This window comes from Strigops habroptila, chromosome 12 (assembly GCF_004027225.2).
Source record: "Strigops habroptila isolate Jane chromosome 12, bStrHab1.2.pri, whole genome shotgun sequence".
Taxonomy (NCBI): Eukaryota; Metazoa; Chordata; class Aves; order Psittaciformes; family Psittacidae; genus Strigops; species Strigops habroptila.
The window spans coordinates 3,118,328-3,145,224 of NC_044288.2; the positions used below are offsets into that span (position 1 = coordinate 3,118,328).

The 26,897-nt window shown below is 53.0% G+C and overlaps 2 protein-coding genes across 10 annotated transcripts in view; both read left to right on the forward strand.

Moving 5' to 3' along the window:
- The window catches only part of PUM1 (pumilio RNA binding family member 1), a 68,361-nt gene extending 53,349 nt beyond the window's left edge, over positions 1-15,012 (forward strand). For 6 of the 9 annotated variants that reach the window (XM_030503597.1, XM_030503596.1, XM_030503599.1 and 3 more), the window contains exons 15-22: positions 1,892-2,159; positions 2,688-2,817; positions 3,912-4,046; positions 5,350-5,487; positions 7,077-7,202; positions 8,225-8,346; positions 10,234-10,426; positions 13,170-15,012. In XM_030503597.1, coding sequence (XP_030359457.1) covers positions 1,892-2,159; positions 2,688-2,817; positions 3,912-4,046; positions 5,350-5,487; positions 7,077-7,202; positions 8,225-8,346; positions 10,234-10,426; positions 13,170-13,301 — 1,244 coding nt within the window. In that variant the 3' untranslated portion in view covers positions 13,302-15,012. The remainder of the gene's footprint in view (positions 1-1,891; positions 2,160-2,687; positions 2,818-3,911; positions 4,047-5,349; positions 5,488-7,076; positions 7,203-8,224; positions 8,347-10,233; positions 10,427-13,169) is intronic. The other 3 variants (XM_030503603.1, XM_030503598.1, XM_030503602.1) reach the window with 1 other exon arrangement.
- A 3,307-nt stretch (positions 15,013-18,319) lies between these two features.
- Positions 18,320-26,897, forward strand: part of SDC3 (syndecan 3) — a 45,103-nt gene continuing 36,525 nt past the window's right edge. Inside the window, exon 1 of the mRNA XM_030503606.1 lies at positions 18,320-18,550. Coding sequence (XP_030359466.1) covers positions 18,458-18,550 — 93 coding nt within the window. The 5' untranslated portion in view covers positions 18,320-18,457. The remainder of the gene's footprint in view (positions 18,551-26,897) is intronic.

Consider the following 26,897-nt stretch of genomic DNA (forward strand, 5'->3'; position numbering starts at 1 on the left):
CTTCATTCCCAGGATGATGATCAGCATCTCCACTGGGAGACGGGGGAAGAAAACACGAGTAATTTGTGATTTATTATGAATCTCCAAAAAGATCAGAAGGTTTTTCTTGGAAAAGCTCTGATGGAGACGTTCTCTGTACAACCTGTGCTTTCCCTCTCAACTCAGAGATAACTCATGGGTGACAGCAGTGTGAGGGCTGAACTCCTTCCTCTTGACAGCTCTTTGCTGGTGATCAGGAACTCGTTTTCCATTGCTGTAACTCTGACTTACTTCAGGCTTTCAAAAACCAAGTAGTAATTCTGAGCCCTTGGAACGCCATGGATAACGTGGGTACACCATTGCTCGGCTTGTCCCTCTTGGTTTTCCTTTACCTGCGCAGTGATTTCCTGTTCCTTTGCATATCCTGGTGAGGAACATCACTTGGTCACTTTCTGGAGTTCTTGCTCACTCAAGAAGTCAAGTAGATAGAGAAGATGATGGCTGCACCATTGGTAAGGCAGTGTGAGAATGAACAAGGAGCTCTCAAGTCTCCTTCTCCTTGAGAAAGGGCAGGTTTGGCACCAGCTCCAGAGAAGTCAGAACAGGTTTGCCGGGCTCAGAGGCAGGAGAACATAATTAGGTTGTTATCAGACACTTAATTCTGATGTAGTGTTTCCTGCACGGGAGCTTCCTCCAGGCACTGATGGAGCTCACTCACCTCTTCCTTTATGTGCTATTGATTTCAGACCTGCTTGTGTGCGCAGCTGCAGGAGAAGGTCTGTTCCCTTTCAGACATCCCCACCAACGTTTGCCCTGAAGGTCTCCCCTCCTTTGCCAAGGCTTTCCAGCTCTGCCCTCTCTGCTCCCATTGGCCTCTCAGCTGGCTGCTTCCCATGGGATAACAGCAGTTTTCCTGGGAGGACTTTGTCCCACCCAGGAACGCTCGTCCTCGCTGGAGGCACCTTGTGGTCTTTGACCAGCAGAGGGATCCCGAGCCCTGCAGGAAAGGGAAGAGTCCTCCGCTATAGCTTGGAATTCCGAAGGATGATGTGCAAGGAAGCAGTGTTTCAGGGTTTAAACTGGTTCCTGTCTGTGCACACAATTCACTGACTACATTGTGCATCATTGCATGTTCCCCCATCCCTACTGTTGGGTAACAGGGTGGCTTCTTCATGGGGGTGAACATCTTCAGGACATTTGTGAAAGCACAGGATTTAAGAAGTATTTATTTATTGCTTTTAATTTATTGTTATTTGCCTGCGTTTAATAATGATTTGGGGGGTTTCATTGCTGCCTTGCTGCCTTTTTCTTACCTAATTTCATCTTAATCCTGACTCCCACCCCCAGTGTGGTGCTTTTCATAGAATCATAGTTAGGGTTGGAAAGGACCTTAAGATGATCCAGTTCCAAGCCCCTGCCACGGGCAGGGATGCCTCACACTAGACCATGTTGCCCAAGGCTCTGTCCAGCCTCACCTTGGACACTGCCAGGGATGGAGCATTCACAACTTCCTTGGGCAACCCATTCCAGTTCCTCAGCACCCTCACAGGGAAGAACTTCTTCCTTAGATCTAACCTGAACTTCCTTATATCTAACCTGAACTTCCCCTGTTTCAGTTTAAACCCATCTCCCCTTGTCCTGTCGCTGCAGTCCCTGATGAAGAGAAATCAGTCCTTGGCACAGCAGCAGGGTAGGTGGGGAAAAAACCTGAGGATGGAGGAAAAGGGAAGTGGAAAGAGCAAGTGAGCAAGAAGCTGCCAGTGCTGGGATTGGCATTTGTCTGGTTTAGCCGGTTTTGGCACCAGCAGCTCTTCCGATCTGTTCTTCACTGAAAACTGTAGCTGTTCCTGACTGAACGCTGAGGATCGGTGCTGGGCCACGTCCTCATCCCGCTGCTGTGGTTTCCTTGCAGGAGGGCTCACAAACGGCAGCGGCCGCTACATCTCAGCTGCTCCTGGAGCTGAAGCCAAGTACCGCAGCGCCAGCAGTGCCTCCAGCCTCTTCAGCCCCAGCAGCACGCTCTTCCCCTCGTCCCGCCTGCGCTATGGGATGTCGGATGTGATGCCCTCTGGTCGGAGCAGGCTCCTCGAGGACTTCCGCAATAACCGCTATCCCAATTTACAGCTGAGGGAGATCGCCGGGCACATCATGGAGTTCTCCCAGGATCAGCACGGCTCCAGGTGGGCTTAAAAAGCTCGTGCTGTGGGGGAGGCTTTTGGGGAAAGCTGCTCTTTGAGTCAGCATCGTTTGCAGCTTGCATCCCATCCCCTGGGAATGAGGCGGAACAGGGAAAAGGAGGTGTGAAAAGCCAAGTGGTGGAACACTGAGCCTTCTTTTTAAAGATTGCCAATGGTGACAGTAGGAGTTCCTCCTCTAAAGAGGAGCTTGCTTGCTTTGTAATTTGCTTGCTAGACCCACTGGCATAGCTTAACTCATTATGAAGAGCTTTCTGGACACAAGACCTTGGTGCATTGCTCTATTGAGATCTGCTTTGCTTGCAATGAGGAGATTTTTGGGGTACCAACATGATATGTGGCCATGGACCTCATGGCTACCACCACGCTCAGGTCTCAGCTTGCTGGATGAGGTGACTGTGTTTAAGCTTAGCTCTTCAGGAGCTTAGCATGCGAGGCTTTTGGAAGGATTTGGATTACCAGACGTGTCGAGGGTGTATGTGCCAGCAGCATCACACCAGCCCTGTTTTCCAGGTTTATTCAGCTGAAACTGGAGCGTGCAACCCCAGCAGAACGTCAGCTCGTGTTCAACGAGATCCTCCAGGCAGCCTATCAGTTGATGGTCGATGTGTTTGGAAATTATGTCATCCAGAAGTTCTTTGAAGTAAGTCCGTGTTCCTCTGCAAGTCCTACTCTGCTGCCTGTTGTCCTGAGGTATTGGATGAGCTCATAGAAACCCCGATACTTGGCTAAACCAGTGGGTATCTGTCAGCACTGCTGTCATCTCCTCCCCCTGGGCTGTTGCATCATTCCTGTTGGGGCCACTGAGGTGTGAGACTTGTAAAGATACATCTGAAAAGTAACCCTTTGCTTTGAGATGCAGAAGGTGTAGGAAGAAAGAGCAACATACCCAGGAGGTGTAGGTCCAACAAAGCCTTTCACTGAGCCGTCAGGATTCATGTTTAGGAACAAAAGAGAAACTTTTCCAGGGAACAGCACGTACTGGAAGGAAATGTGGTGGTGTCACACCAGGAGGGTGGGCAGACACACATCTCTCCTCCTTGAAATGAGGCTGTTCCTTCCCCACCAAGCCCTCGTGGTTCTTCTGTCCAGTAGTTTTATGTTGATCCTGTCAAGGCTTAGTGAGCTGGGACGTGTCGCCCTGGTGCCTCCAGCACCTTTGACTCTGGAGTTCGTTTCACATGTTGGGCATGTCTGACAGACATAGAACAGGCACCTGGCTTGTGCCTCTTCACATCCATTGAGGTGTGGTGGGTCTTTTCCTTCTTTTCCATAGGCACAGCGTTTCTAGTTTATCACTGCAGTGTGACAGAGGGGAGGGCTGCTGTGACACTTGGCCACATGAGGGTTTTCACAGAGTCACAGACTGGTTTGGGTTGAAGGGAGCTTAAAATTCCAACCCCAGGGACACCTTCCGCTAGAGCAGGTTGCTCCAAGCCCCTGTGTCCAACCTGGCCTTGAACACTGCCAGGGATGGGGCAGCCACAGCTTCTCTGGGAAAAGTCTGTGCCAGCGCCTCAGCACCCTCCCAGGGAAGAGCTTCTGCCTCAGAGCTCATCTCAATCTCCCCTCTGGCAGGTTAAAGCCATTCCCCTTGTCCTGTCCCTACATCCCTTGTCCAAAGCCCCTCTCCAGGTTTCCTGGAGCCCCTTTAGGCCCTGGAGCTGCTCTGAGGTCTCCCCTTCAGGAGCCTTCTCCGAGTTTTGTGCTCGTAGTGACTGGTTTTCATCTCCCCAGTTTGGCAGCCTGGAACAGAAGTTAGCCTTGGCAGAACGTATCCGTGGGCATGTTCTGTCCCTGGCTCTGCAGATGTACGGCTGTAGGGTGATCCAGAAGGCCCTGGAGTTTATTCCCCCAGACCAGCAGGTAATTGTAAGTCTCAATTTTAACTTTCTTCTTGATGTTTAACGTTCCTTGCCCTTTGGTGACCTGAACTGCGACCTTCTGTTCCTCTTGTGGCTGGTGTTCTTTTGGTTTGGTTGATGGCATGTTTGTTATGTTTCCTGTGCATGAGAAGTACGTGACACCGTTCATGGGTCTCGTTGTCATCTCCTTGTTCCACTTGGCTGGCAGTGGTGTTGGTTCTCTGTTAATTCCCTGAAATCAGATTATGTATGTAGGGGAAACCGAGAATGATGGTGAATTAAAGGATATTTTTAAATCCCTTGAAGGAAGCAGTGCCAGGGTTCTGCCTTTAATATACGCTGAGATATCACTGCTTTGATATCTGGGTCAATATTCTGCTTTCCTGCAGTGAGTAATTCCTCCTCATACAGGAGTTCCTGTCGAGCCTGGCCTGGCGTTCCAGAGATGTGGGTGATAGCCAGAGTCCCACTCAGAGCTCATTAATAAAGCACTTCCTCAAGGGTTTTATGAACAATGAATTAAGATGAGAAATACACGAGGCAAGCCAGCTAATAAAGGTGTTGGGAATCATGATGCAGGAATCTCAATGTAGGTTATTACATTAAGAACTGAACGAGGCTTCAGGAACGCTCATTCCCTGGAGGCTGAGCCGGAGCGAAGCTGCTGCCCCAGCAGCAGGAGGGTGGCCAGGGTTTGCCATTGGCTTCCTCAAAACCTTGGTGGTTTTGAGGTGTCTCTGCTCCTGGGTTTGTGTCAGCTGCAGAACTGAACTCGGCCACTTTTGGAGCACCCAGAACTGTCATTCTCTGTTTTCTGATGGTGAAGCTTTTGGCCTGCACGTGTGGTCCATTGGTCACAGCGAAACTTCAGCTGCTCATTCCTTCATTAACTTGCAGTACTAACTCATTGTGTAAAATACTAGCAAGTTCTTACCCCATTTTAATCACACATGAAGGTGACACCCAAAAAGTTCATGAAGTTTGGGCATTTGAGAGTGCTTCCTCCTGGAGGGGAGCAGAGGAGGAAATGGGGGATGAACAGTGGATCAGTAAAATTTGGATGCTTGTAAGAGGACACTCATGTTTCATGAAACAAGGGCTTTATCTTCCTTTCATAATAGTCTTTTTCTTGGTGGTTTCTGTGGCACAGCGAGCTTCACCTCAACCCTTGGAGAACTTCCAGTTTGAAATCCATGGGTGCATCCTTCATCCCTTTCCTATTCATGGCCCCATTCAGCAGTGCAGACTTCGTGTTTCTCTCAGCCGTGAGCCCTGGTGGTGCTTTCTGTTTGTCTTTCTCTCCCCAATAGAACGAGATGGTTCGGGAGCTGGATGGCCACGTCCTCAAGTGTGTGAAGGACCAGAACGGTAACCACGTGGTGCAGAAGTGTATTGAGTGTGTGCAGCCTCAGTCCCTGCAGTTCATCATCGACGCCTTTAAGGGACAGGTAAGTCCTTGACCTCTCATCTCTCTGTCCTCATGTGTTGCTTTGAACAGTGTGAGAGTGGCTGTAACTTGTTCAACTGTTATGCATTCCAGCAGGTATCAGTCGAAAGGTTTATGCAGCAGCATTAGGGAGCCTGGAAACTCTTGGTCATGTCTCTGTTACCTTTTTTGTGCAGGTATATCACAGTAAAGCACCCTTGCAAAACCCCGTGTGCCTGTAACATCAAGTGTTTCTGAGTGGTGGAGGGGAAAGCACATCTCTTGCTAATCCATCTTCATAGTGAAGGGTTTAGTGATGGGTATATATCCCATTATGATCCCTGGCTGTGAGGATGCCTTAGAGGACTGCTGCTTCCTAAGAGTCTGTGTTGAGAGGAGAAACAGGAGTTGCATCTAGAAAAGGGCAGTTTCTTGCACTTCATTTTCCTGTTTTTTCTTGTATCCTCTCCTGAATTGATGTCCTGGCTCTTAGTTGTGCAGCTGCCTTTATTCTGCCCATAGTCAGCTTCTCTTCCATTACAAAAGCACTGGTTTGGGTGTTCCCAACTTCAGCTTAATTGGCTTTGGAGGGGCATTTTGAAGTATTGAGGGGTTTGCCACTGGGATGTGAGGATACCCTGGGGTTATTATAGCAGGAACCAGCTTTATTCATTTGGCTGCTCCTGAAACAGCAGGGAAAGTGAGGACTTGCTTGGCTGTGTCAGAACAAGCAGGGATTCCAGCTGGAAACTTGCTCAGCAGATTTGCTGGTTAGAGTTTAGCTTTGGACCTTCCACTAAGGAATTAGACAAAGCCCAGAATACCTCTGGGAGCTTGGCTGGTGGCACTGGTGGTTCTTTGACCGGCTGTCCCAGTTTCATCTGAACTTGCATATGAGAGGTTAAACCTATCACCTCCAGACTCTCTTTCTGCAGTTTAATTGCCCTTCGAGTCCTGTTTTCCTGCCCAGTTTACTCAATAGTTCTTAAAAATGTGTAAGCTGACAATTTCACTTCAGTGCTTGGATTTGCTGCTTTCGGGTCATTTTAAGCAATCAAATGGGACTTTGTGCAGCAGTAATAAAATGTGTCATGTTCTTAGCAACAGCTTTGGTAATCCATTGGAAATGAGAAAGAAGGTTCTTTGTTGTCCCTTCTCTAAGCACAGTTAAGGCTTTTAAACAAATCCACAGAGTTGAGGTAAATCCTTTGCTGAGCATTTTTAACTTGTCTGGTTCATGTAATTTCTTACATTAGCTTCAAAGACATCGCTGGCAAAGTGTGCTGGGTTTATTCTTCTGAAACAGTGGTTAATAAGACCTGGTTATCCTGGTGTTCTTTGTATTAATCAAGAGGCTTTAGCATTTGTTTTCCTGTTTGATGAAAGGGCAAGCAGCAGCACAGGTAGGGATGTGATCACCAGGTAGCCCTGTGGCAGCGGGGCTCAGATGCTTCCAGTTCCAGTTCATGCTATCCAGAGCTGCAAACTGGCATTACCTCCCATTCCCAGGAAAACCTACCGTGTGTTCACTTCATTCCAAAAGGTTTCTAGGATTCCCAAAGGCTAACAGCAGTCTTGCTGCCTCTGCTTGCCTGTCCTTGTTGAACGCAGGTTTTTGCCTTGTCGACACATCCATATGGCTGTCGGGTGATCCAGAGGATCCTCGAGCACTGTCTTCCTGAGCAGACCCTTCCCATCCTGGAGGAACTTCACCAACACACCGAGCAGCTCGTTCAGGTCAGTGTGGGAAGGGGCAATGCAGGTACTATGGGGTGTTTCTCAGTTACTGCTCGGTATTAGGAAAGCTCCTGGCAGCCTGTTTGGGACTGGTGCTGGACACACTGGTGGGAACACAGGGATGCTGTCCCTGAGGAGGAATGGGATGGGAAGGAAGAGCCAGATGAGAAATGCATCATCATTAATTGTTTTGGCTATATGCAAATATCCATCAGGTATCAAAGTTGTAGTTACTTTCCTTGTTGAAAAGGAACTTAAGTATTGAGTGGGTGCATGTCCTAATGCTTCACCCCAGGCATTACAGTGCAGGTAAAGTCTAAGGGGAGTTGATGTGAAGACTAAAGGAGAAGAAAGTGCCAAGTAATTTGGGCTCTTAAAATATGTTGGTTTTATGCAGACCCCCTTCCTGGCTGCCTTTCCTCTTCCTTACAGTCCTCCTGAGGACTTGTTTTGCATGGATCCTGATATTGGGACACAGGGGATAGAACAGGAAATGAGCCTGTCCCATATACAAACCCGTGTATTTAGCACATGGAAACCTGTGTGTTTAGCAGATGGAAAGTGGGAAGAGGCTGGGCACGGAGGGGAAGCATCAAGTCATGCCTCTGGTACTGTCAACTGGGAAAACACTTATTTTGTGATCTGAATACACACACATTCACAATATGAACATGCATGAGAACAGCCCCCCATAGCTAGAACCACGGCACAAGGACGTGTGGTTTGGTGTGTCTGAGCCTGGAGAAAGCAAAGAAGCTTGCAATAGGCAGAGTATTGACATTTCATGCTCGAGGACACTGTTTTGATGTTGTAATTTATACACAGATGTAGCATTTTACCCCCTGGTGAAACTCTAGAATGCACATTTTTGTTAGAAGTAGAAAGTATTTACCTGATTTGTACAGCAGATATTATAAGTAGTGTTTAATTCAAGCTTGTCAGTCTTAATGCAGTGAGACTTAGTTTGATATTAATGGTTCCTGTCCACTTTTTGTCACACCCTTCTGCTGTCTCTCAAACAGGATCAGTATGGGAACTATGTTATCCAGCATGTACTAGAACATGGTCGGCCCGAGGATAAGAGCAAGATTGTAGCAGAAATTAGAGGCAACGTGCTGGTGTTGAGTCAACATAAATTTGCTAGGTATGAATTTGTTCCTTAAAGTCTCCACGCCCTGTGGGAGCATGGACACATGCTGGAGTTGCCCAAGAGTTAAGGGTGGGGTGCAGGGAGGTGAAAGGAGGTGAAAAGAACTTTTGGCTTAACAACAGAATGCTATTTATAAGTGCTTCTGAAGCAGGCTGAGTGTCCGGTGAGGTGAGTTTTCCTTGTAATGAAGGAGGATGGAGACGTGGAGGAGCAGCTCTAATCCAGTCCCTCAACTTGACCATGAGTTCTGCTGCGTGTTGGCTTTTTTGGGTTTGGTGGTTTTTAAGTGGTCACCAGCCCTTGGTTAGTAACATGCCGTAAGAGGGTTTCACTGCTCTTGGGATGCTGGGTCAAGCCACAAGGGAATTTTGGGAAATCCATGTGGCCACAAATGGTTTTTTCATGTCAGTTTTCATGCAAGAATCTGGGCTTTTTACTTGCCAAGTCTTGCAGTCCTTTTGGAGACTCATACAACGTGATGCCCTCTTAGGGAAGCTGCAGCAGTCTGGGGTTGCTAGTCCAGATACTACATGTGGGTAGAAGCGAAATCCACCTTAGTGGATGTCAAGGCAAAGTTGTACTTCCCATGTTTGTAAATTCCTTTTCTGTGTGTTTCTGGCCTTTGGAAGGCTGAGCTCTCCAAAGGCTCAACATTCCCCCCTTTTTATTAGTGAAATAGAGCTTTAAGACTTGCAGACACAAGGGAAGTGGAACATTAAGAATTAGAAGAGAGTGGTCTTAATGTTGGTATTCAGATTCCTCCTCCCTGACTTGCCTTGCTCTTTTCATTCCTAAACTTCTTTCCAGATGGAGCATTAACTAGTGTAGGGTGTCCCCTGAGCTGAGCACTAGCTGTGGCAAACCACTTGGTGAGTTTGTGATTCCAAGGATGTGGAAGACTAGAAAACTCTTCATCCCCTTTCATGTATCCTATTTAATGTGGCTCTCTGGAGAGCAGAGACCAGTCATCTAATATCTTAAGGAATTTTGGAAGTTCTCTGCCCTTGCTAAGATCATAAGTTCCTGAATAAGCATTTCCCTGTTGTTCTAACCTTGGGACTCCGTTGCTGTCGAGGTCCAGCACTGAGAAAACCGAACAAAGAGCAACTCATCTGCTTCTCTGATGGGCCCGTTGAGAACAGGCGCTGATCTCAAACACAGCATCACTGCAGACTTGTACAAGTTTGGGTGAAATAAAACCTGAACCAATCTTTTACCCAAATTCCCAGTTGGATCGCAAGCTCCTTGGGCTGCTTTTCTGTTCCAAATTGCTGAACTACTGTGCCAGCACATAGAATCATAGAATCAACCAGGTTGGAAAAGACCTTTAAGCTCATCCAGTCCAACCGTTCCCAGCACTGCCAAGGCCACCACTAACCCATGGCACTGAGGCCTCGGCTACACGGGGTGTGAACACTTGCAGGGCCGGTGACTCCAGCACTGCCCTGGGCAGCCTGTTCCAATGCCTGAGCACCCTCTGGGGAAGGAATTGTTCCTCAGCTCCATCTAAACCTCCCCTGGCGCAGCTTGAGGCCGTTTCCTCTTGTCCCATCCCTTGTTCCTTGGGAGCAGAGACCAGCCCCCTCCTGGCTCCATCCTCCTGTCAGGCAGTTGCAGAGAGCGATAAGGTCCCCCCTGAGCCTTCTCTTCTCCAGACTAAACCCCCCCAGGTCCCTCAGCCGTTCCTCATCACACTTGTGCTCCAGGCCCTGCACCAGCTCCGGTGCCCTTCTCTGGCCCCGCTCCAGCATCTCTCTCTTGTAGTGAGGGGCTCCAAATGATCTGCCCTTGCTAGCAGCATAAGAGCTCTCCTTGGGGTTGGAGGAGAAGCGCAGTGGAGACATTTCATGCCCACAGATTGTCCTCCTTTTGTTGTGACAGCAACGTGGTGGAGAAGTGCGTCACTCACGCGTCCCGCACGGAGCGGGCCATGTTGATCGATGAGGTGTGCACTATGAACGACGGCCCTCACAGTGCCTTATACACCATGATGAAAGATCAGTACGCCAACTACGTGGTGCAGAAGATGATTGATGTGGCAGAGCCAGCTCAGCGGAAGATTGTCATGCACAAGGTAAGCAGCTGCCATCGATGGATGTAGAGGCCTCCTCAGGTTTGCTTTTGCCATTAGCGTTTCCTAACGACACCTATTTCAAAGCTGTGTGTGTATGATCTATATACTTTAGGTAGTAGCTGGAAGATGAAAATGTGAAATAATGAGATGCCATTTGGACTTAAAACAAGCTGGTTGCTTCTAGCAATCTCTGCTGACCTAGTAACCTACTTCCACACTAGCAAACGCTGCTAAAACCCATCAGTATTCACTGCAGCAGCACTGTGGGAGCCTGGTGAGGGGCCTCTGAAGGTCTGGTGATGGCAACACGCTTGTCCTCGCTGAGGACAGTGTTGCTGGATGAGGGCAGCTCGGTGCAGCTGAACCAGAACCACAGCACGAGCCTTGTCCCTTCGTGTCCCTGCCCTGCAGCCCTGTTAGGGCGGTTGGGTGGCTGGTGAAACTGCGCTGATGTGCTGCTGCTGTGCCTGCAGCCCCTGGTCAAATCCTTATTCTTCAGTTTTGAATCTGGTTCTGATGAGAGACTTCATAGAATCCCAGCCTGGTTTGGGTTGGAAGGGACCTTCAAGCTCCTCCAGTTCCAACCCCCTGCCACGGGCAGGGACACCTTCCACTAGAGCAGGTTGCTCCAAGCCCCTGTGTCCAACCTGGCCTTGAACACTTCCACAGTTGAGCATTATGCTGCAGGGTTTGAAGCCTGACAGTTTCAGGGCTTCATATTTGTCAAAAACGAAGACATTATGGACTGAAACAGGCATTGCTGCTGGTCCTGCCTCCCAGGGCTGTTCACCTGCTGCCCTAGGGGCAGGAAGTGCTAAAAATAAGGTGATAGCTTCATTTTCCTGCTTTTAAGAGTCATGTTTTTGGGTCTTTATACTTGTAATGAATGGGAAAACCCAGGCTTTTGGATGCGTAGTGGAACTGAGCTGATTTTCTGCAGTCACATGTGTTCGGGTGTGTAACTGTGTACAGAATAGCAGCTACAGCTAGACCTCTTGTTAGAAATGAAATACTACCACTGCCTTGGGAAACCCATATTTATTTGTTTATAAAAGGAACAACTGTGAAAAGTGTCAGGTATTCACATCCCGATGAAATCAAGTGTATTTAAGAATCCTCGAGGAAAACAGACCGAGTGATTTCTGTATAAAGAAGTGGGTATTATCTGCACGAGGGAGCTGATTTTTCCTCACCCAAGGCAGTTGATCAGTGGATAAACACCACACTTGCAGCTTAAACAATCTTCAGGGAGGTTAATTCTTCAGTTTAGGAATCAGTCAGAGTAGTTCTTTGAAACCAAACTCTGTAGGAGTCCAAAAGAAATTATAAAGGTAATAAAAATACATGGCAAGGGCAGTTGAAGAGAATGACCTGTGGCTTTGCTGATCTATATAGAGAGAGGTTTATGTTAAAAGACTAACATACAGATGATCTTTACTGACATGTTCTTCCCTGTCAAGCAGTGTCTTTTGAATAAAATGCTAATCAGATTATCAGTGTGGCTGTCAAAAATAGAACTGGGATGACAGCTAAATAGGACTGACTGCAAATGAAGAGCTCAGCCACGAGCTGAATGGAAGCCTGGCAGAAGTGAGTGTACCACAGAATCCCAGCCTGGTTTGGGTTGGAAAGGACCTTAAAGCTCATCCACTTCCAAACCCCATCGGCTGTTGCTTTTGGCTTGTGAAAATGGCTGTTTGCACAAAGCAGGAGTTTGTGGTGGTGGTAAAGACAGTGCTTTTTCTTACAAAATAAAACTGAAAAGTCAGTTGAACTAAAAAAAAAGAGTCTTAGAAATGAAGAGGAACAAAGAAGGAACGATTTGACCTGGGGAGCTTTGCTCTCCCTAACCTCAGAGCAGCAGTCAGACCTTGCAAATGGGATGTGGCAATGGGCAGGGCATCACTTTCTGACTGTTGCAAGATGGGTCCTTGGAGTGAAATAGGAATTTAAACAGCTAGAAGCTGAGCTGGTGAAATAGGCTCAGTTTGGGGGGGATTTCCCATAGGAATGTTCTGGTCGGTCCTGGCTTAGGCACATAATGGTGCTGTGCTGCTTGAGGAGCGCATCGCGTTCTGGCTGTTTCCTCATCCCCTCTGCATGGAGCTGGCACAGGGTGCAGTAAAAACTCCACTGTAATTGTGTTCTTGAGGGAACAAGCTGGCGGTGTGTGGTATTTCTCATCTAGTAAGGAAAATCAATTCCTCTGATGTCTTGTTCCTCTGAAACTGGCCAGGAGAACGTCAGCAGCGTGATAAAGGGAGACCTTAGAGCAGCTCCTAAAGGGGCTCCAGGAAACCTGGAGAGGGGCTTTGGACAAGGGCCTGTAGGGACAGGCCAAGGGGAATGGCTTTAACCTGCCAGAGGGGAGATTGAGATGAGCTCTGAGGCAGAAGTTCTTCCCTGTGAGGGTGCTGAGGCGCTGGCACAGACTTTTCCCAGAGAAGCTGTGGCTGCCCCATCCCTGGCAGTGTTCAAGGCCAGGTTGGACACAGGGGCTTGGAGCAACCTGCTCTAGTGGAAGGTGTCCCTGCCCGTGGCAGGGGTTGGGACTGGAGGAGCTTTAAGGTCCCTTCAACCCAAACCAGTCTGGGATTCTATGACTCTAATTAATGTGATTACAGCAAACAGCACTTTAATATTCCAGGCACTATGACCAAGCAGCACCCGGAGCTCACCCAGGATTGCCGTTACCCTAATTCAGGTCCTTTTAAGCTTCACTCTCTCTTCTTTTACCTCACAGATCCGGCCTCACATCGCCACCCTGCGCAAGTACACCTATGGCAAACACATCCTGGCCAAGCTGGAGAAATACTACATGAAGAACGGGGTGGACCTGGGGCCTATTTGTGGTCCCCCAAATGGCATCATCTGAGGCGGTGCATGGGGGAGCAGCACCCTGGGCCCCGCCAACCAGCAACCGCCGCGATTCCAGTCCACAGGCAGAAAAGGTTTAATGGTTGCTACAAACAAACAAAAAAAAAAAAGGAAGAAAAAAACCCACAAAAAAAACCACACATGAAAAGCCTTTGTAAATTTCTTTAATTTTATTATGCATAACATGTACTAATTATTTTTTTTAATTAACTAATTGCCCTGCTGTTTTACCAGTGTATAGAATACTTGTACATAGGGATCCAATGTACATGGAAGGCCACGTTTTTGTTCACTGTTGTATCTATATTCCAATTGTGGAAACTTTCAGGGTGGTTGGTTTGAAGAAAAACAGGAGAAACCCCAGTTTTTAATTGAGCTGCCCCTTGGGGCACCTTTGTGCAAAAATCCCTCTTGGGTTGGTTTCTTTCTCTTTTTAGTCAAAACTTGAGCCAACACAAAAAGGTCGAATCTTATTTCCAGGCCGCCAGCCTTGGGCGCTGGTAATAAACGTGTGGAAAGAAATCAACTCGCTGAAGCTTCAGTTTTAAACAAACAATTAAGTTTTGGAAACTTTTTAATTGCTTTTTATTTTGTTTCTCTCTTCTTTTGTGGAGTAGAACACGCTGAAGGAGGTAGTTTAGCTGGTGGTTGGGGGCAAGGAGCTGCGCCCCCCAACCGGGTTTTAACGCAGGAGCGGGTGTACCTGGTTCTGTTAACAGTGAGAGACACCATTTGATTACTTAGCATGAGGAAAACAAAACAAAATCCAACTCAGCTTTGGTCTTGCTTCTATAAATATATAGTGTATACTTGGTGTAGACTTTACATATATAAAAATTTGTAGTATTTTCTTGTTTTGATGTCTGATCTGTATCTATAATGTACCCTAGTAGTGGAACATACTTCTGACTGTACAATTGTACATTTGTAAACCTCTGTAATGTAAATGTGGAGAAGTTTGAATCGACATAAAACCCGTTTTTTGGTAAGAAAACAAGAAAAAAAAAAGAATTAGCAAAAACCTGTGCATTTCAGTGTATATTCACACCTTTTATGGTCGTAGCATATAGTGTTGTATATTGTAAATTGTAATTTCAACCAGAAGTAAATTTTTTCTTTGGAAGGAAATGTTCTCTTTATACAGCCTAGTTCATGTTGAAAAGCAAAAAGAGTAAAAAGAAATGCTTGGTTTTCTTTGTCACCTCGTTGGACGGTAGCGACCCTTTCTAAATGTTCTACAACCCCCCCCCCCCCCAATTCAGTTCCAAATAGTGGTTTTTTTGACTCTTACAAAGTAATGTTTTTGCTTCTTTTTGTGACAGTACGAAACAAGAAGTGCAGAAGTTCCGGCTCCCCCTGGTTTTTCCTTACAATCAGAGCCCCTTTTCACCTTGTAAAGTGTGAATCACCTCCCCTTTTTGTACAGAAGATGAACTGTATTTTGCATTTTGTCTACTTGTAAGTGAATGTAACATACTGTCAATTTTCCTTGTTTGAATATAGACTTGTAACACTACACGGTGTACATTTACAGAGCCTTGTGTATATTTCCAATGAACTTTTTTGCAAGCACACTTGTAACCATATGTGTATAATTAACAAACCTGTGTATGCTTATGCCTGGGCGACTATTTTTTGTAACTCTTGTGTAGATTGTCTCTAAACAACGTGTGATCTTTATTTTGAAAAATACAGAACTTTGGAATCTGGCTCCGTGGTTGCTTCCAACAGCGACATCCCCGCCGCTATCCCCTCTTTTTGAGGAGCAGCCTTCCCGGGACAGCCACCCGCAGCACCGGGTACGTGTAGGGAATGAAGAGCACAGTGACCCGTGTGTCTGTTCCTCCACCCTGAGCCTCTGGGCTTCCTCACTCGGAGGCGGTTCTGCCCTGTGAGGGTGCTGAGGCGCTGGCACAGGGTGCCCAGAGAAGCTGTGGCTGCCCCATCCCTGGCAGTGTTCAAGGCCAGGTTGGACACAGGGGCTTGGAGCAACCTGCTCTAGTGGAAGGTGTCCCTGCCCGTGGCAGGGGGTTGGAACTGGATGGGCTTTAAGCTCCCTTCGAACCCATTCTAGGGTCTTATTTTGGCTTTTTGGATCCCCCTCGCTCTGAGCAAGTCTCTCCTCAGAGCCTCTATGAACTCGTAGCACCCGCAGCCTCCATCCTCTGTCTCCAAGTTGGAGATGAACAACCAGCTCTTGCCTGCTTTAAGTGCAGTGACTTGCAGAACAGGGCAGGGGAAGGATGCTCTGGTGCTTCTCATCTGCTCCTGGTTTGGTCTGCTGCTCTGACTGCAGCTGAGTCCTGTCCTCATCCTCTTCTTCACCCTCCGGGTGTGAGGAGCCGGGAGCTGCTCGGGGCAGTCATGGAGGGGATGCTCCAGCAGCACCCAGTGATGGTTCCTGGTTCACGGGAGGGGTGAGGAAAGCAGCGAAGCACCGAGCTCGTGTTCCCATGGACTTCTGCGCCCCCAAGCTCTGTGCCCAGGAGGGGTGCTGGGCTCGGGGTTGTCCTCACCAGCTGCCCACACCATGTCCCTTTGTCCCCTCATTCCCTGTGTCAGAGCAGCCCCAGCTCTGTGTTTCATCCCTGTGCCGCTGCGCAGGACCCGTGTGTCACCTTAGTGCGGGGTGGAACCAGCCTCCAGCCGTGGTCCTCACCTCCTTCCTCACCCTTTATTCGATGTACAGAGGAGCTGACTCGGGCTTTGACCTCTTTTCCGCCGGGTTGGACGGTCCCTCCCATCAGCCCGGGTCCCTCCTGCCACCCAGGATCCATCACATCACTCTGGATCCGTCACTCTCACCAAGCCCTGACACAACCGGACCCCCCTCTCCCAGCGTGGCCGCAGTGGGGGGGAGCTGACCCGGAGGCAGCAGCCCCCGGGAACCCCGATTCTCGTGTCCAGGCCCCCCCCCCACCATTGCCCATGCCTGGCCTCGGGTGACACCCCCTCGATGGGGACCCGCAGGGCTCCGGGCTCCGTCCTCCGGGCTCCATCCAGCCCCTGCAGCGGTGGCCGCGGCCACAGCGGGGCGGTGCAGTCCCGGCAACGACAACGGCATCGGCATCAGCAACGGGGACCCTCAAGACCTGACCCCCCCAAAGCTGCCTTTCTGCACCCCCAAAGCCTCTCCCCGTTTCTGTCCGTTCCCCCCCCCCCCCCCCAGCTTCCCGCTGATGCTATTAATGCACTTTGGCATTTAATGGTTATTGTTAATTTGGATCCTGCTAATTAACAGCGCAATTAAAATAGAGAGAAATGACTGAGGTGGGGACCCCGAGGCAGAGCCCCCCGCCATGTTTCGCACCCCCAAAGGGGTGGTTGCTCCCAGTTTCCCAGCAAGCGGGGAACAGGAGGATGCTCATGTGGGATGTGTCCCAGCTCTCCCCATCCAAGGGCTCCTGTTTTAGCTGAATCCCATAGGATCCCAGCCTGGTTTGGGTTGAAGGGACCTTAAAGTTCATCCAGCTCCAACCCCTGCCACGGGCAGGGACACCTTCCACTAGAGCAGGTTGCTCCAAGCCCCTGTGTCCAACCTGGCCTTGAACACTGCCAGGGATGGGGCAGCCACAGCTTCTCTGGGCACCCTGTGTCAGCGCCTCAGCACCCTCACAGGGCATTCAGCTGATGTCCCCTCCTAACCATGCCTTGCTGCTATATAACCCCCCCTTGTCCCCCTCCTGGGGTATGTTTTCCATTCAGATGAGGGTTTTTATACCGATCCGAGTGTATTTTTAGGCTTTTCACAGCAAGTGTGTGAAAGCCATTAGGAGGAATTGCACATGTGAGAAGCGACTCGTTTATATCCCACCCCGTCTGTTCCCACCCCGTCTGTTCCCAGCTCACCCACAGCTACGGCCTCCTGGGCCCATCGGGGTGACCGAAGGCCACGGTCACCGCAGGGTCACCTTGTGGAAGTCACTGTCACCACAGGGGACGGCCCCGTCCTCTGAGCCCACTGGTTTCCCTCTGGTTTTGGAAGGGGAAACTGAGGCAGGGGCTGTGGGGCTGGTTGGCCCCGCGCTGGCAGTGGGTCCCAGGGGATCTGTTGTACCCTGGGGGTGGCCCTGGCTCAACATCCAGCCAAGGGGTGACCGAGGGGCCATGGAGTGGGACAGGGGGGGTCCCACCATGGAGGTGGATCCCAGGGCCCCTCTCCCCCATCTGGATCCCCGGGCCCATCTCCCCCATCTGCCCTGAGGTGATGCTCCAGGATACCCCTATCTGCCTGTTGAGCCCCCAAAATCCTCCTGAGTCCCCCCTCCTCCAGTCCTGCCCCCCCCCCAACTGCCCCTGAGTCCCCCCATTGCCTCAGCACCACCCCATCCACCCCTGGACCCCCCCCAGCCTGCCCCAGTCCCCTCCTTTACTTCCCCCAGTGCATCCCATCTACCCCTGGGTCTCCAGTATGCCCTAGATCCCCCCTTTATGTACCTCAGGCTCCCCCACACTTACTCCTGGTCCCCCCAGTTGTGCCTGAGCCCCCCCATTTCCTCAGCACCACCCTATCTACCCCTGATACCCCCCATCTGCCCCAGCCCCACTCCAGTCTGCCCCACTCCCCTCCTTACAGTCCCCTCCCATCCACCCAGTGCACCCTATCAGCCCCAGGGTCCCCCCATAGGTACCCCACGGTTCCCCCCATCCACTCCTTCTCCTATCTACTCCTGGGTCCCCCCAGTCTGCCTCTCTATGCCCCCCAGGGTGTCCCCCATCCACTCCTGTCTCTGAGTCCCCCCATTGCCTCAGAACCACCCCATTTACCCCTGAACCCCCCCATCTACCCCAGGATCCGGCCCCCCACCTATATTCGCCCCCCCCATCCTGTCCCCTCCTTTACCTCCCCCAGCACCGCCCCATCTCCCCCTTTATCCCCCCATCTACCCCAGACCCCCCCTTTATACCCCCCTCATCCCGCTCCCCCCCGTTTGGGGCCGGACCCGGCGCTTCCTGCGGGGCGGCGGCGCGGAGGGGGGGGGGTTGCGGGGGGGAGGCGGCGCGTCCCGCACCCCCCATCCCCCCCCCCCACATCCCCCCCCACCCCACCTCCATCCCCCCCCCGCCTCCCGCGGGCGGCGGCAACAAAGGCGCGTCCCCGCCCCCCGCCGCTCCCGCCGCTGCAGCCGCCGGCAGCGTCCTTGCGGCAGGAAGATGCCCGCGGAGGAGCCGCCGCCGGCGCCCCGGGGGCTGCGGAGCCCCGCGGTGCTGCTGCTGCTGCTGCTGCTGAGCGCCCGCGCCGCGCTGGTGAGTGCCGCCGGCACCGGGCACCGCAACGGGATGGGGCTGAGACCGGGCATCGGGTGTGGGGGGTGCGACCGGTACCGGGCACCGCAACGGGATGGGGATGGGGCTGCGACCGGCACCAGGCTTGGAAGGCGAACGGCATCGGGTGGGGGGTGTGAGCGGTATCGGGCACCGCAACGGGATGAGGCTGAGACCGGCATTGGGTGGGGGGTGCGAGCGGTACCGGCACCGAGCGGGGGTACCAGGGAGCCGGCATCGGCTGAGGAGGGTGGGATCGGCATCGTGTGCGGACCGGCGCCGCGCACGGAGTGGCCCCGGCGCGGGGTATCGAGGTACCGGCAGCGGGCGGAGGGCTGCGGCTGGCACCGGCATCGTGCATGGGCTGGCCCCGGGTGGGGGGTCCGAGAGGAACGGCACCGGGCTTGGGGCGGGTGGGACCGGCATCGGCATCGTGCGGGGACCGGCAGCGGGAGGGGCGGCTGAGGGGTGCGGCGGGCACCGTGGTCGGACCGGGACCGGTGCTGGGCTCTGGGGCTGGGGCCGGACCGTGGTGCCGCGGCCGGCACCGGTGTCGTGCGTGGAGCCGGCGGGGTCTGGAAGCGGCAGCGTGCGGGGACGGGGGGGCCCTGCCCTGGGACCCGCACCCGGTGCTGGGTGGGGGGTGGATCCCGGAGCCGCCACCGTGTTGTGTGCCCTAGGGGTGCTCAGGCACCTCACTGCCCCCCTCGGGGGGTGCCCCCCCTTTGCCCCGCACTCTGCTGCCCGCAGAGCACCCCCAAAACCGCTCCCCCCCGCCCTCCCCCCGTGTCCCCTTCCCCGCAGCGCTGGGGCAGGGGGCAGACAGGGGCTGTCTGAAGGTCGTAGGGATGCGCCTTAAGAATAACCCCGGGAGAAGGGAGAGAGGGAACATCCCGCTCCCGCTCTTCAGTGACACAAGAAACTTGGGAGGGGGGTTCTCCCCCCCCCATTCCTGCCCCCGGGAATCTCTCTCGCAGCTCCAGCCCCTGTGGATGGGCAGGGGTAGGTGTCAGCCCTGCCTGCAGCTCCCTTTGCCTGCGCAGCTCCTCTCTGCTCGGGTTCTTCCCGGGAGGTTTTCCCGGCTCTGCTCATGGATGGGGATTTCTGTGTCTCCAGGAGGAAAACATCTGCGGCTTCTTGTGGCACTTCCAAAACTGTTGCTCCCCATCGCGGGCACAATGGGGAAACCCTCCATGGGAGCCCCCTGCCTGCACCCTGCCTGCACCCTGCCTGCACCCTGCCTGCACCCTGCCTGCCCTCCCTCTTCATGGCAGCCTTTGGGGTACCCAGGGTGGCTTTGCAGGGTGCTGGGTGCTGCTCTATGGGAAGGATCCCAGAGGAGGAGGAAAAGAAGATGCCTTCACCATGCAACCAGAGGGGAATGGGAGAGCTCGGGGTGGGGAGAGGCAGGCTGCCTCCTCTTCCTCTCTGCAAGAGCAGTACAATTCCCAGGGCCTGGCTGCTCACCAGTGGGTGACCAGCTGCATTCAGTGACCCAGAGCTCTTCCTCACCCTCCTGGGGGTCTGGTTTGGGGGTGCTGTGAGCTGGCACCCCCGTTGCTGTGGGGTGATCCCGGCTTTCCTGGCAGCCGCTAGTCCAGTCCTTCCCAAAGAGGCAGATGCAGCTTCGGTGCTTCCAAGGAGGCTGCTGAGGGGCTGTGGAACATGAAGTGTGTGAATCACTCGCCCGAGCAGGGATCAGGCTCCCAGCGATGCCGCTCATGAAGGGGATCAAAGGGTGGTTTATGCACCCCAATATTCCAATATTCCTCTTTGCTATCGATCCGGGGAAGCCCGAGATCCACTGGCAGCTCCCCCTCATCCCTGGGTACCCGCAGTGGTGAGAGGTGAGTGGGGCTGTGCCGATGTCCCCAGCACCCGTGGTGGACATGGGGTGGGCTATTTGGATGCTCACTCCCCCCATTTTATCCCTTCCCCACTTGGGGAATTCTAGTTGCTGGTTAGTGGATGGTGCCACAGGCGGTGGCAGTTGTTGAGGATAATCCAGCAGGAAAGGTTATGGGCTTGTTAAATGCCAGGGTGGGAGGTGGTGGGATGCTGGGATGCTCCTGGGGACCACAGGGGCCTGAGGGAGAGGAGAGGCCGCTTTCCCCCGGGAGGGATGCTCCACGGGACATCGGGCATCCCCACCTGGAGGGGACCGAGGCCTCTTCACTGAAGCTTTTAGATCACTTGGTCTCGTTGGACAAAGTTCTGGCTTCTCCCTGGGGTCACCAGGGTGGGAAGCAGCGACTTGGCACCGACCTGGTGCATCCCAGCTGGCTGCCGTGCTATGGGAATGCCCAAATGGGATGGGGGATGGATGTGGGGACCCCCTGGAGCAGTTGTACCTGGGTAACGCACACCCTGGTCCTGCCAGGGAGCCCTCCTCTGGAGCAGCACCCGCAGAACCACTCTGCACTGTGGAGGCTGGACGCTGTGTCCCCAGCATCAGCACAGGGACCGGGATTGCTGGAGCGTTTGGGAACTGTAACAAGTCTCTGGGAACTCAGCGCTTCCCTTTCATGTCTGATGCCTGCGACCCCTCTTGGCCCTGCTTTGGGGAAGCTGGGATCAGTCCCATGAGAATGGGTCCCTTTAACCCTTGTGTGCTCCATGGGACAGGAGCTGCCTCTCCCGCTCCTGGCAGTGGGTTTTCCCAACAGTGTCATGGACACGTAGGTTTGGGTTTGTCCGGGATTCCCAGGGCTGTTAACACTCGGGAGCTCATCCTGCCCATCCCTGCTGACCCCATCTCCTGCCTCATCCCTTTGGAGCTGGCTACGGACCACTCTGAGAGGATGAGGTCTGGACCTGGTTGGCGATCCAGGCAGTTTAGTGGAGAGGAGCCCCTGCATCAGTTGTTCTCATGGCGGGGGGTGAGCTCAACCCCTTACTAGACACTCGAGAATCCAAGAGCAGGCTGTGTTCTGTGCTGCTGGGAGAGCTGGCTGCTCCTCACCCCACAGGCCAGCGGGGTCACTCCTTCCTCCTCCTCTTCCTCCTCCTTCACGCAGGGCCTTGGTGGGGATGCTGGTGACCAAGTGGTGTCTGGGGTCTGGTTGGGGACAGCACAGGCAGAGCAGGCAGCACTGCCCATGTTAATTAGGTGCACATTCATTAAGTGCAGGGGGCTGATGAGCTTTAATCCTCGAGGGTGGCCCATGCACTGGGTGCCAGGGGAGCGGGTGCATCAGGCCAGCCTGGTGTGACCCCAGTGTGGGGACCCCACATCCCTCGGGATGCCGGGGATGGACACGTCACCTCAGCCCCGGCTGCTGGCCGAGCCGTGACCTTAATTAGGGATCAACTCGTCACCTTAATTACTGAGAGCGTCGATTAGCTGTAACCTTTCCATGGTTCCCGGCTGCTCATGTCCCTGCCCCTGCCGGGGCTTTGCCTGGTTCTGCACCAGGGCCGGCCTCATCCTGCTCCTCTTGGTAGGGAATTGGGAGGTGATTCTGATGCAGTCCTGGATGTGTTTCCACAGGGCGAGGGTGGATGTGGTCTGGCATCCCCTGCTCCTTGCAATCCCTCAACATCCACCCTTGGCTCCATCCAGAGGGATGAAGGGGAATGCTGGACCCACAGATGCCCCACAGCCCCACAGAGGTTTGGGTGAAGCGTCTTCCTATGGAAGAGTTGGGGTTTCAGCATCCCGGTGGTGACACAGGGCCCTGGTGCTTTGCAGGGCCACATTTGTTCCCACATTTGCTGCTGGTCCGGGCTCAGCAGCTCCCGGTGTCCAGCCTGGCACCAGGGCCATGGGGCATCCTTCCCTTTGGAGGTTCGTGGCTTCTTTGGGGGCTGCTGTGACCTTGTGTGCTGTGTAATGAGCTTGCTGGGACTCAGCCTGGCTCCCAGGGTCGTTGGATTTGAGCTCCCTGGTGCAATGTGGTGGTGTGACCCAGCCCTGCCTGTAGGCACATCCCAGCTCTCCCCATCCAGCCATGCTCAGCACCAGCTCCTTCCCCTTATGAGCAAGAGGCAAATGGTCCCTGAGCATCTTGAGGTTCTCTATCCACTGGCTCCTCCTGTCCCTGGGTGTGGGCAAAGTGGAGGTTAAATCCCCAAGTGTCTCTAAAGCTCCTTTTCCCCTTGGAAGAGCATCCGGGAGACGCGCGGCAGCCCTGGGATACAGCAGCCAGGCCGGGGGAATGCCGGTCCCGGCACAACGTGAGCCGGGTACCAAACGGGGCCCCCAGTGCAGGGCTGTGCGCTGGGACACGGGAGCCATTCCCTTCCTGAGCCTTCGAAGGCTTTAGAAGAGTTTTAGGTCAGGGTGTTAGCTCTGTACCAGGGTCCTCATCCCACTGAGCTTTCCCTGTGCTTGGAGCAGGGCAGGGATGCCAGGTCCGAGCGCATCCTCACACCCTGTGCTGCTCCGGGTGGGTTCTTTGCTTTTCTTCCGCTCCTTGATGTGTGACCCCATCACTCAGCATCTCTGCAAACCAAGCCTCAGCGCTCAGGAGATGGGGAGCAGTTATTCTAGGGGAGAAACCCCCTTCAGCACGTGGTTTGGCATCCCCCTGGGTGCTGGTGGGTACCTTCGCTGGAGCTGTGGCCCTCAGCATCCTCTCCGCTCTGGTTAATGCCTGCACAAGGCTCCTGTTGCTGCAGAAGGATTGATCCTGCAGAATAGGTGATGCCACTGAGCCTCTCATGGGCAGAAAGGGGCCGTGCTGCTGTTTTCCACCCCGGCCCCAGCAGAAGATGCTCGCCCCTCCCCAGCCATGTCCCTGGAGACACAACACGTGTGTGTGGAGGGAGGAGCAGCGGCTGCTGGAGAGGATTTCCCAGCTTTTCCATCCTCACTTTGTGCTTTTCCCTGTTCCCTTGATGCGATGCTTTATGGGGGGCGGGGGGGAATAATTCCCATGGGGAGCACCCAGTGGTCCTTTGCCTCCCCAGGCCTTTCACAAGCAGAGGTGGCAGGGAGGGAACAGGGAGCTTTTGTGGCCACGCAGGCATCCTTCCCAGTTAATTCACTTGACATTTATGTTGGGTTTCTCGTGCAAAGCTCCTGAGCATTTCGTGACCTTCATAAGCAGAGTGCGGGGCAAAGGCCCCTCTTTGTGCCCAGCCCCGCAGGGCAGGATGGGAGCTGCTGGAAGCCAAGGCAGGGGGATGGATGTGGCCGGATCCAGGCAGAGGAGCTGAGCCTGGTTGCAGCACCTGCCTTCCCCAAAATGTGCTTTTTTTGGGTCTTGCTGTGGTGGGGAAGGAGTGGGATGGAGCTGGTGTTGTATGGGTGGCACAGGGATGCTCCTGTTTGCTCTTGGGAAGGTGGAAGCATCTTTAGAGCTGGTTCTTTCAAGGCTTTTCACTAAAAATGACTGTAAAAGTTCACTCTGGTCCTGGCTAAACCACTCCTGAGCCCCGCTGGGGCAGTGCATGCGACGCACTGAGCAGATGGGGGGGACGGCATTGATTTGAGGGTGAACCACGATGGGTACCACTGCGCTCCCCACCCTGGGAGTGATGCTTCCCGAACCTCGCATCCCCCTTTTCCACCTCAGCATCCCAGAAGAGGCCATTTCATCTCTCTTGGGCCTGGCTCTGTTTGTTCTGCTCCTGCCCAGGCGTGTGTTTACATCTCTGTGGCCACGATGCGAAGCATCTCCCTCCCTCGGAGCAGCTTGGCCGCGGCTCAAACTATTTATTTCAAGATAAAAATAACAGCAACAACCTCGGGGCTGCTGCTCCTGCCTGGCCAGCGGCAAAACAGGGGCTGTTGGAGCAAGAAAAGGGGGAAAAACTCAACCTGGGGGAGCCCAAGCACATGTCCCCATGGCTGCAGCCCCAATGTGGGGCCCATTGGGGCAGAGGATGCTGGAGCTGGGGGGAAGTGTCGCGTCGCAGGAGCACAACTTGTTGGCAAAACAGTTCATTTGCCAAAAAATGCTGTTTTCCAGAGGAGGAGGAGGGGAATGAAGCTCCATGAGCCGCGTTGGTCGGGCTCTATTGAGCTGCTGAGAAAGAGCGTGTGGTCCCAAGCACGGGTTTGGCGCGGTGTGCAAGTGATGCTCGTGTTAGCGATGTCAAAAATACATCCCAGGGCTGTGTTTTGGGGGAAGGGAGTGGGAGTTTGGGTCCAAAATGAGCATTTTCTTAAAAAAAATCTGATTTATTTTGTATTTTCTGCAAGGGAAGCTGGATCTGAACAGAAGCTCCTGTGTTTCTCTCCCACCCCAGAGCAGTTTTCCCTGCAGAGGCAGTGAGCGGTGCTGGCACAGATCACACAAAGAGCTTTACTACCCCACCCTAGGTGTCAGTCCACCATTTCCAGCTCATTTAAGGCAATTTTGGGTCCGGTGGGCTCCTAACAACCTTTCTAGGTGTTTTCCGTCCTGGCGATATCTGTTGCATCCAGTGCTGCCACTGGGAAACCTCTGCCATGCACTCCATGAAGATTAATCAGAGGAAGCTGGAATAATGCAGTTTTTCCTCCCAGTTTGGAAGCTTTTTGGCGAGTAGCATCATCCAGCCTTTAATTTTCCTTCTCCTTCATACATGATTCCATGTGTATTTGCTCTGTGTGAGGTGAGGGTGTCGTGGGAATCTCCTGCCATTGGTGACAGTGTTTAAGAGCCAGAGCTGAGTGTCACAGGAGGAGATGCTTATGGAGAGCATGGGGAGGAGGAAGGGGCTGGCACTTAAACCTCCCCGATGTCCTGGCTCTGGCCCAGTGGAAAAACCCGGAGCTGCCAGGTATTTGTTGATGAACCGGGATGGTTTTATGCAGCTCTGGTGGGAGCTGCTCCGAGTGAGAGCTTCCCTTTTTTGGAGGTGCTGGGAGACACATCTGAGTGTCCCCATCCATGGCTTTGGGGTGCTTTGGTCCTCAGCTGGCATCACTGCTCCCTTTGGCACCACCTCCTCCAGGATAAATCATAGAGTCAGATTGGTTTGTGTTGGAAGGGACCTTAAACTCACCCAGCTCCAACCCGCTGCCACGGGCAGGGACACCTTCCACTAGAGCAGGTTGCTCCAAGCCCCTGTGTCCAACCTGGCCTTGAACACTGCCAGGGATGGGGCAGCCACAGCTTCTCTGGGCACCCTGTGCCAGCGCCTCAGCACCCTCACAGGGAAGAACTTCTGCCTAAGATCTAAATAATACAGTCTATAGAAGCCAGATTTGCAGGGCGATCCCCAACTCCTGAGGCCTGATGAGCTCAGTGCACCCCAGCCCGGGCAGTCTGCTTGGTGCCAGCAGGCTGCAACCTGGAGCATCCACTCATTCTACTCCCACAGCACCGATGAGCACTAATTAAGCCCTAATTAGCCATCAGTGGTTACAAGTGGGTGCCCTGCCAGTGTGCACAGGTCATATCCTGTGCTGCTGTTGCATCCATCAAAGGGTGATCACAACCATCCCATGCAAACCTGGGCAGGGCGGATCCTGGTGTTAATTAGCCTGATGTTAATTAGGGAGTGTGCTGCTATATATTTGCTGATGGGGAAATCAGGGTGTTGAATGAGGACCTGATTCAACCAGAGGCATCAAGTGGAATGAGCTGGGATGAAATAGGCTCCTGTGCTGGGTTTAGTGGCTGTGGGGCATCACCATCCCACCAGGCTCTCTGGGTACCCACTGGAGATGCTGGAGCTGCCCTGGGCTGGGATGTTCTGGTGAGTGGAGCTGCCCGGATGCAGTTCCCAGCCTCTGTGATGGGTTGTTTCTGTTTACCAAAGTTTGGGCTCGCTTTGGAGACAACCAACCTCAAGCTGTGTCTGTAGCATCTGAAACAAGACCCACAAACAGGCTGCAAAGTGGGCATTTTTGGTTGATATGAGGAGAAGGGGATGAAGAAGCCTTGCTGGGCTCTGCATGCAGCAATCCAGCTTCAAACATGCTCTGATCCAAGAGGAAATTGGAATTATATTAGCTGTAAAGGGAAGGCAACAGGCAGGGTCTGAAGGAAGCAATAGCTTCGTGTCCTGCCTCCCTCCCACCAGAGGGGAGAGAGGCTTCGGGTCAAAATAGTGACTTTTTGGGGCTATCTCCTCAGGGTGCTCCCTTCTAGCCCTTGGGCACTTGGGTTTTGTGCTGAGCTAAAAGGACCAGGAAAGGGACTGGGGGGGATGAGCCCCGAGGGCTCCTCTGTGTGACCGACACAATATTTGGTAAAATGAGTGTTTCTGGTTTGGTTTTGTGTTGTTTCTTTTCCAAGGAGCTTTTTGGCTGCTGGTCCCACCAGCCTGGTGTGATGCTGAGGATGTGGCTGGAGCCATCCTGGCTGTAAAGCACCCAGTGGTACAGGAGAGGGTCCCAGGAACCCAAATGTGGGTTTTTCCTTGTGACCCAGCTCCAAATTCCCCCGTTGGC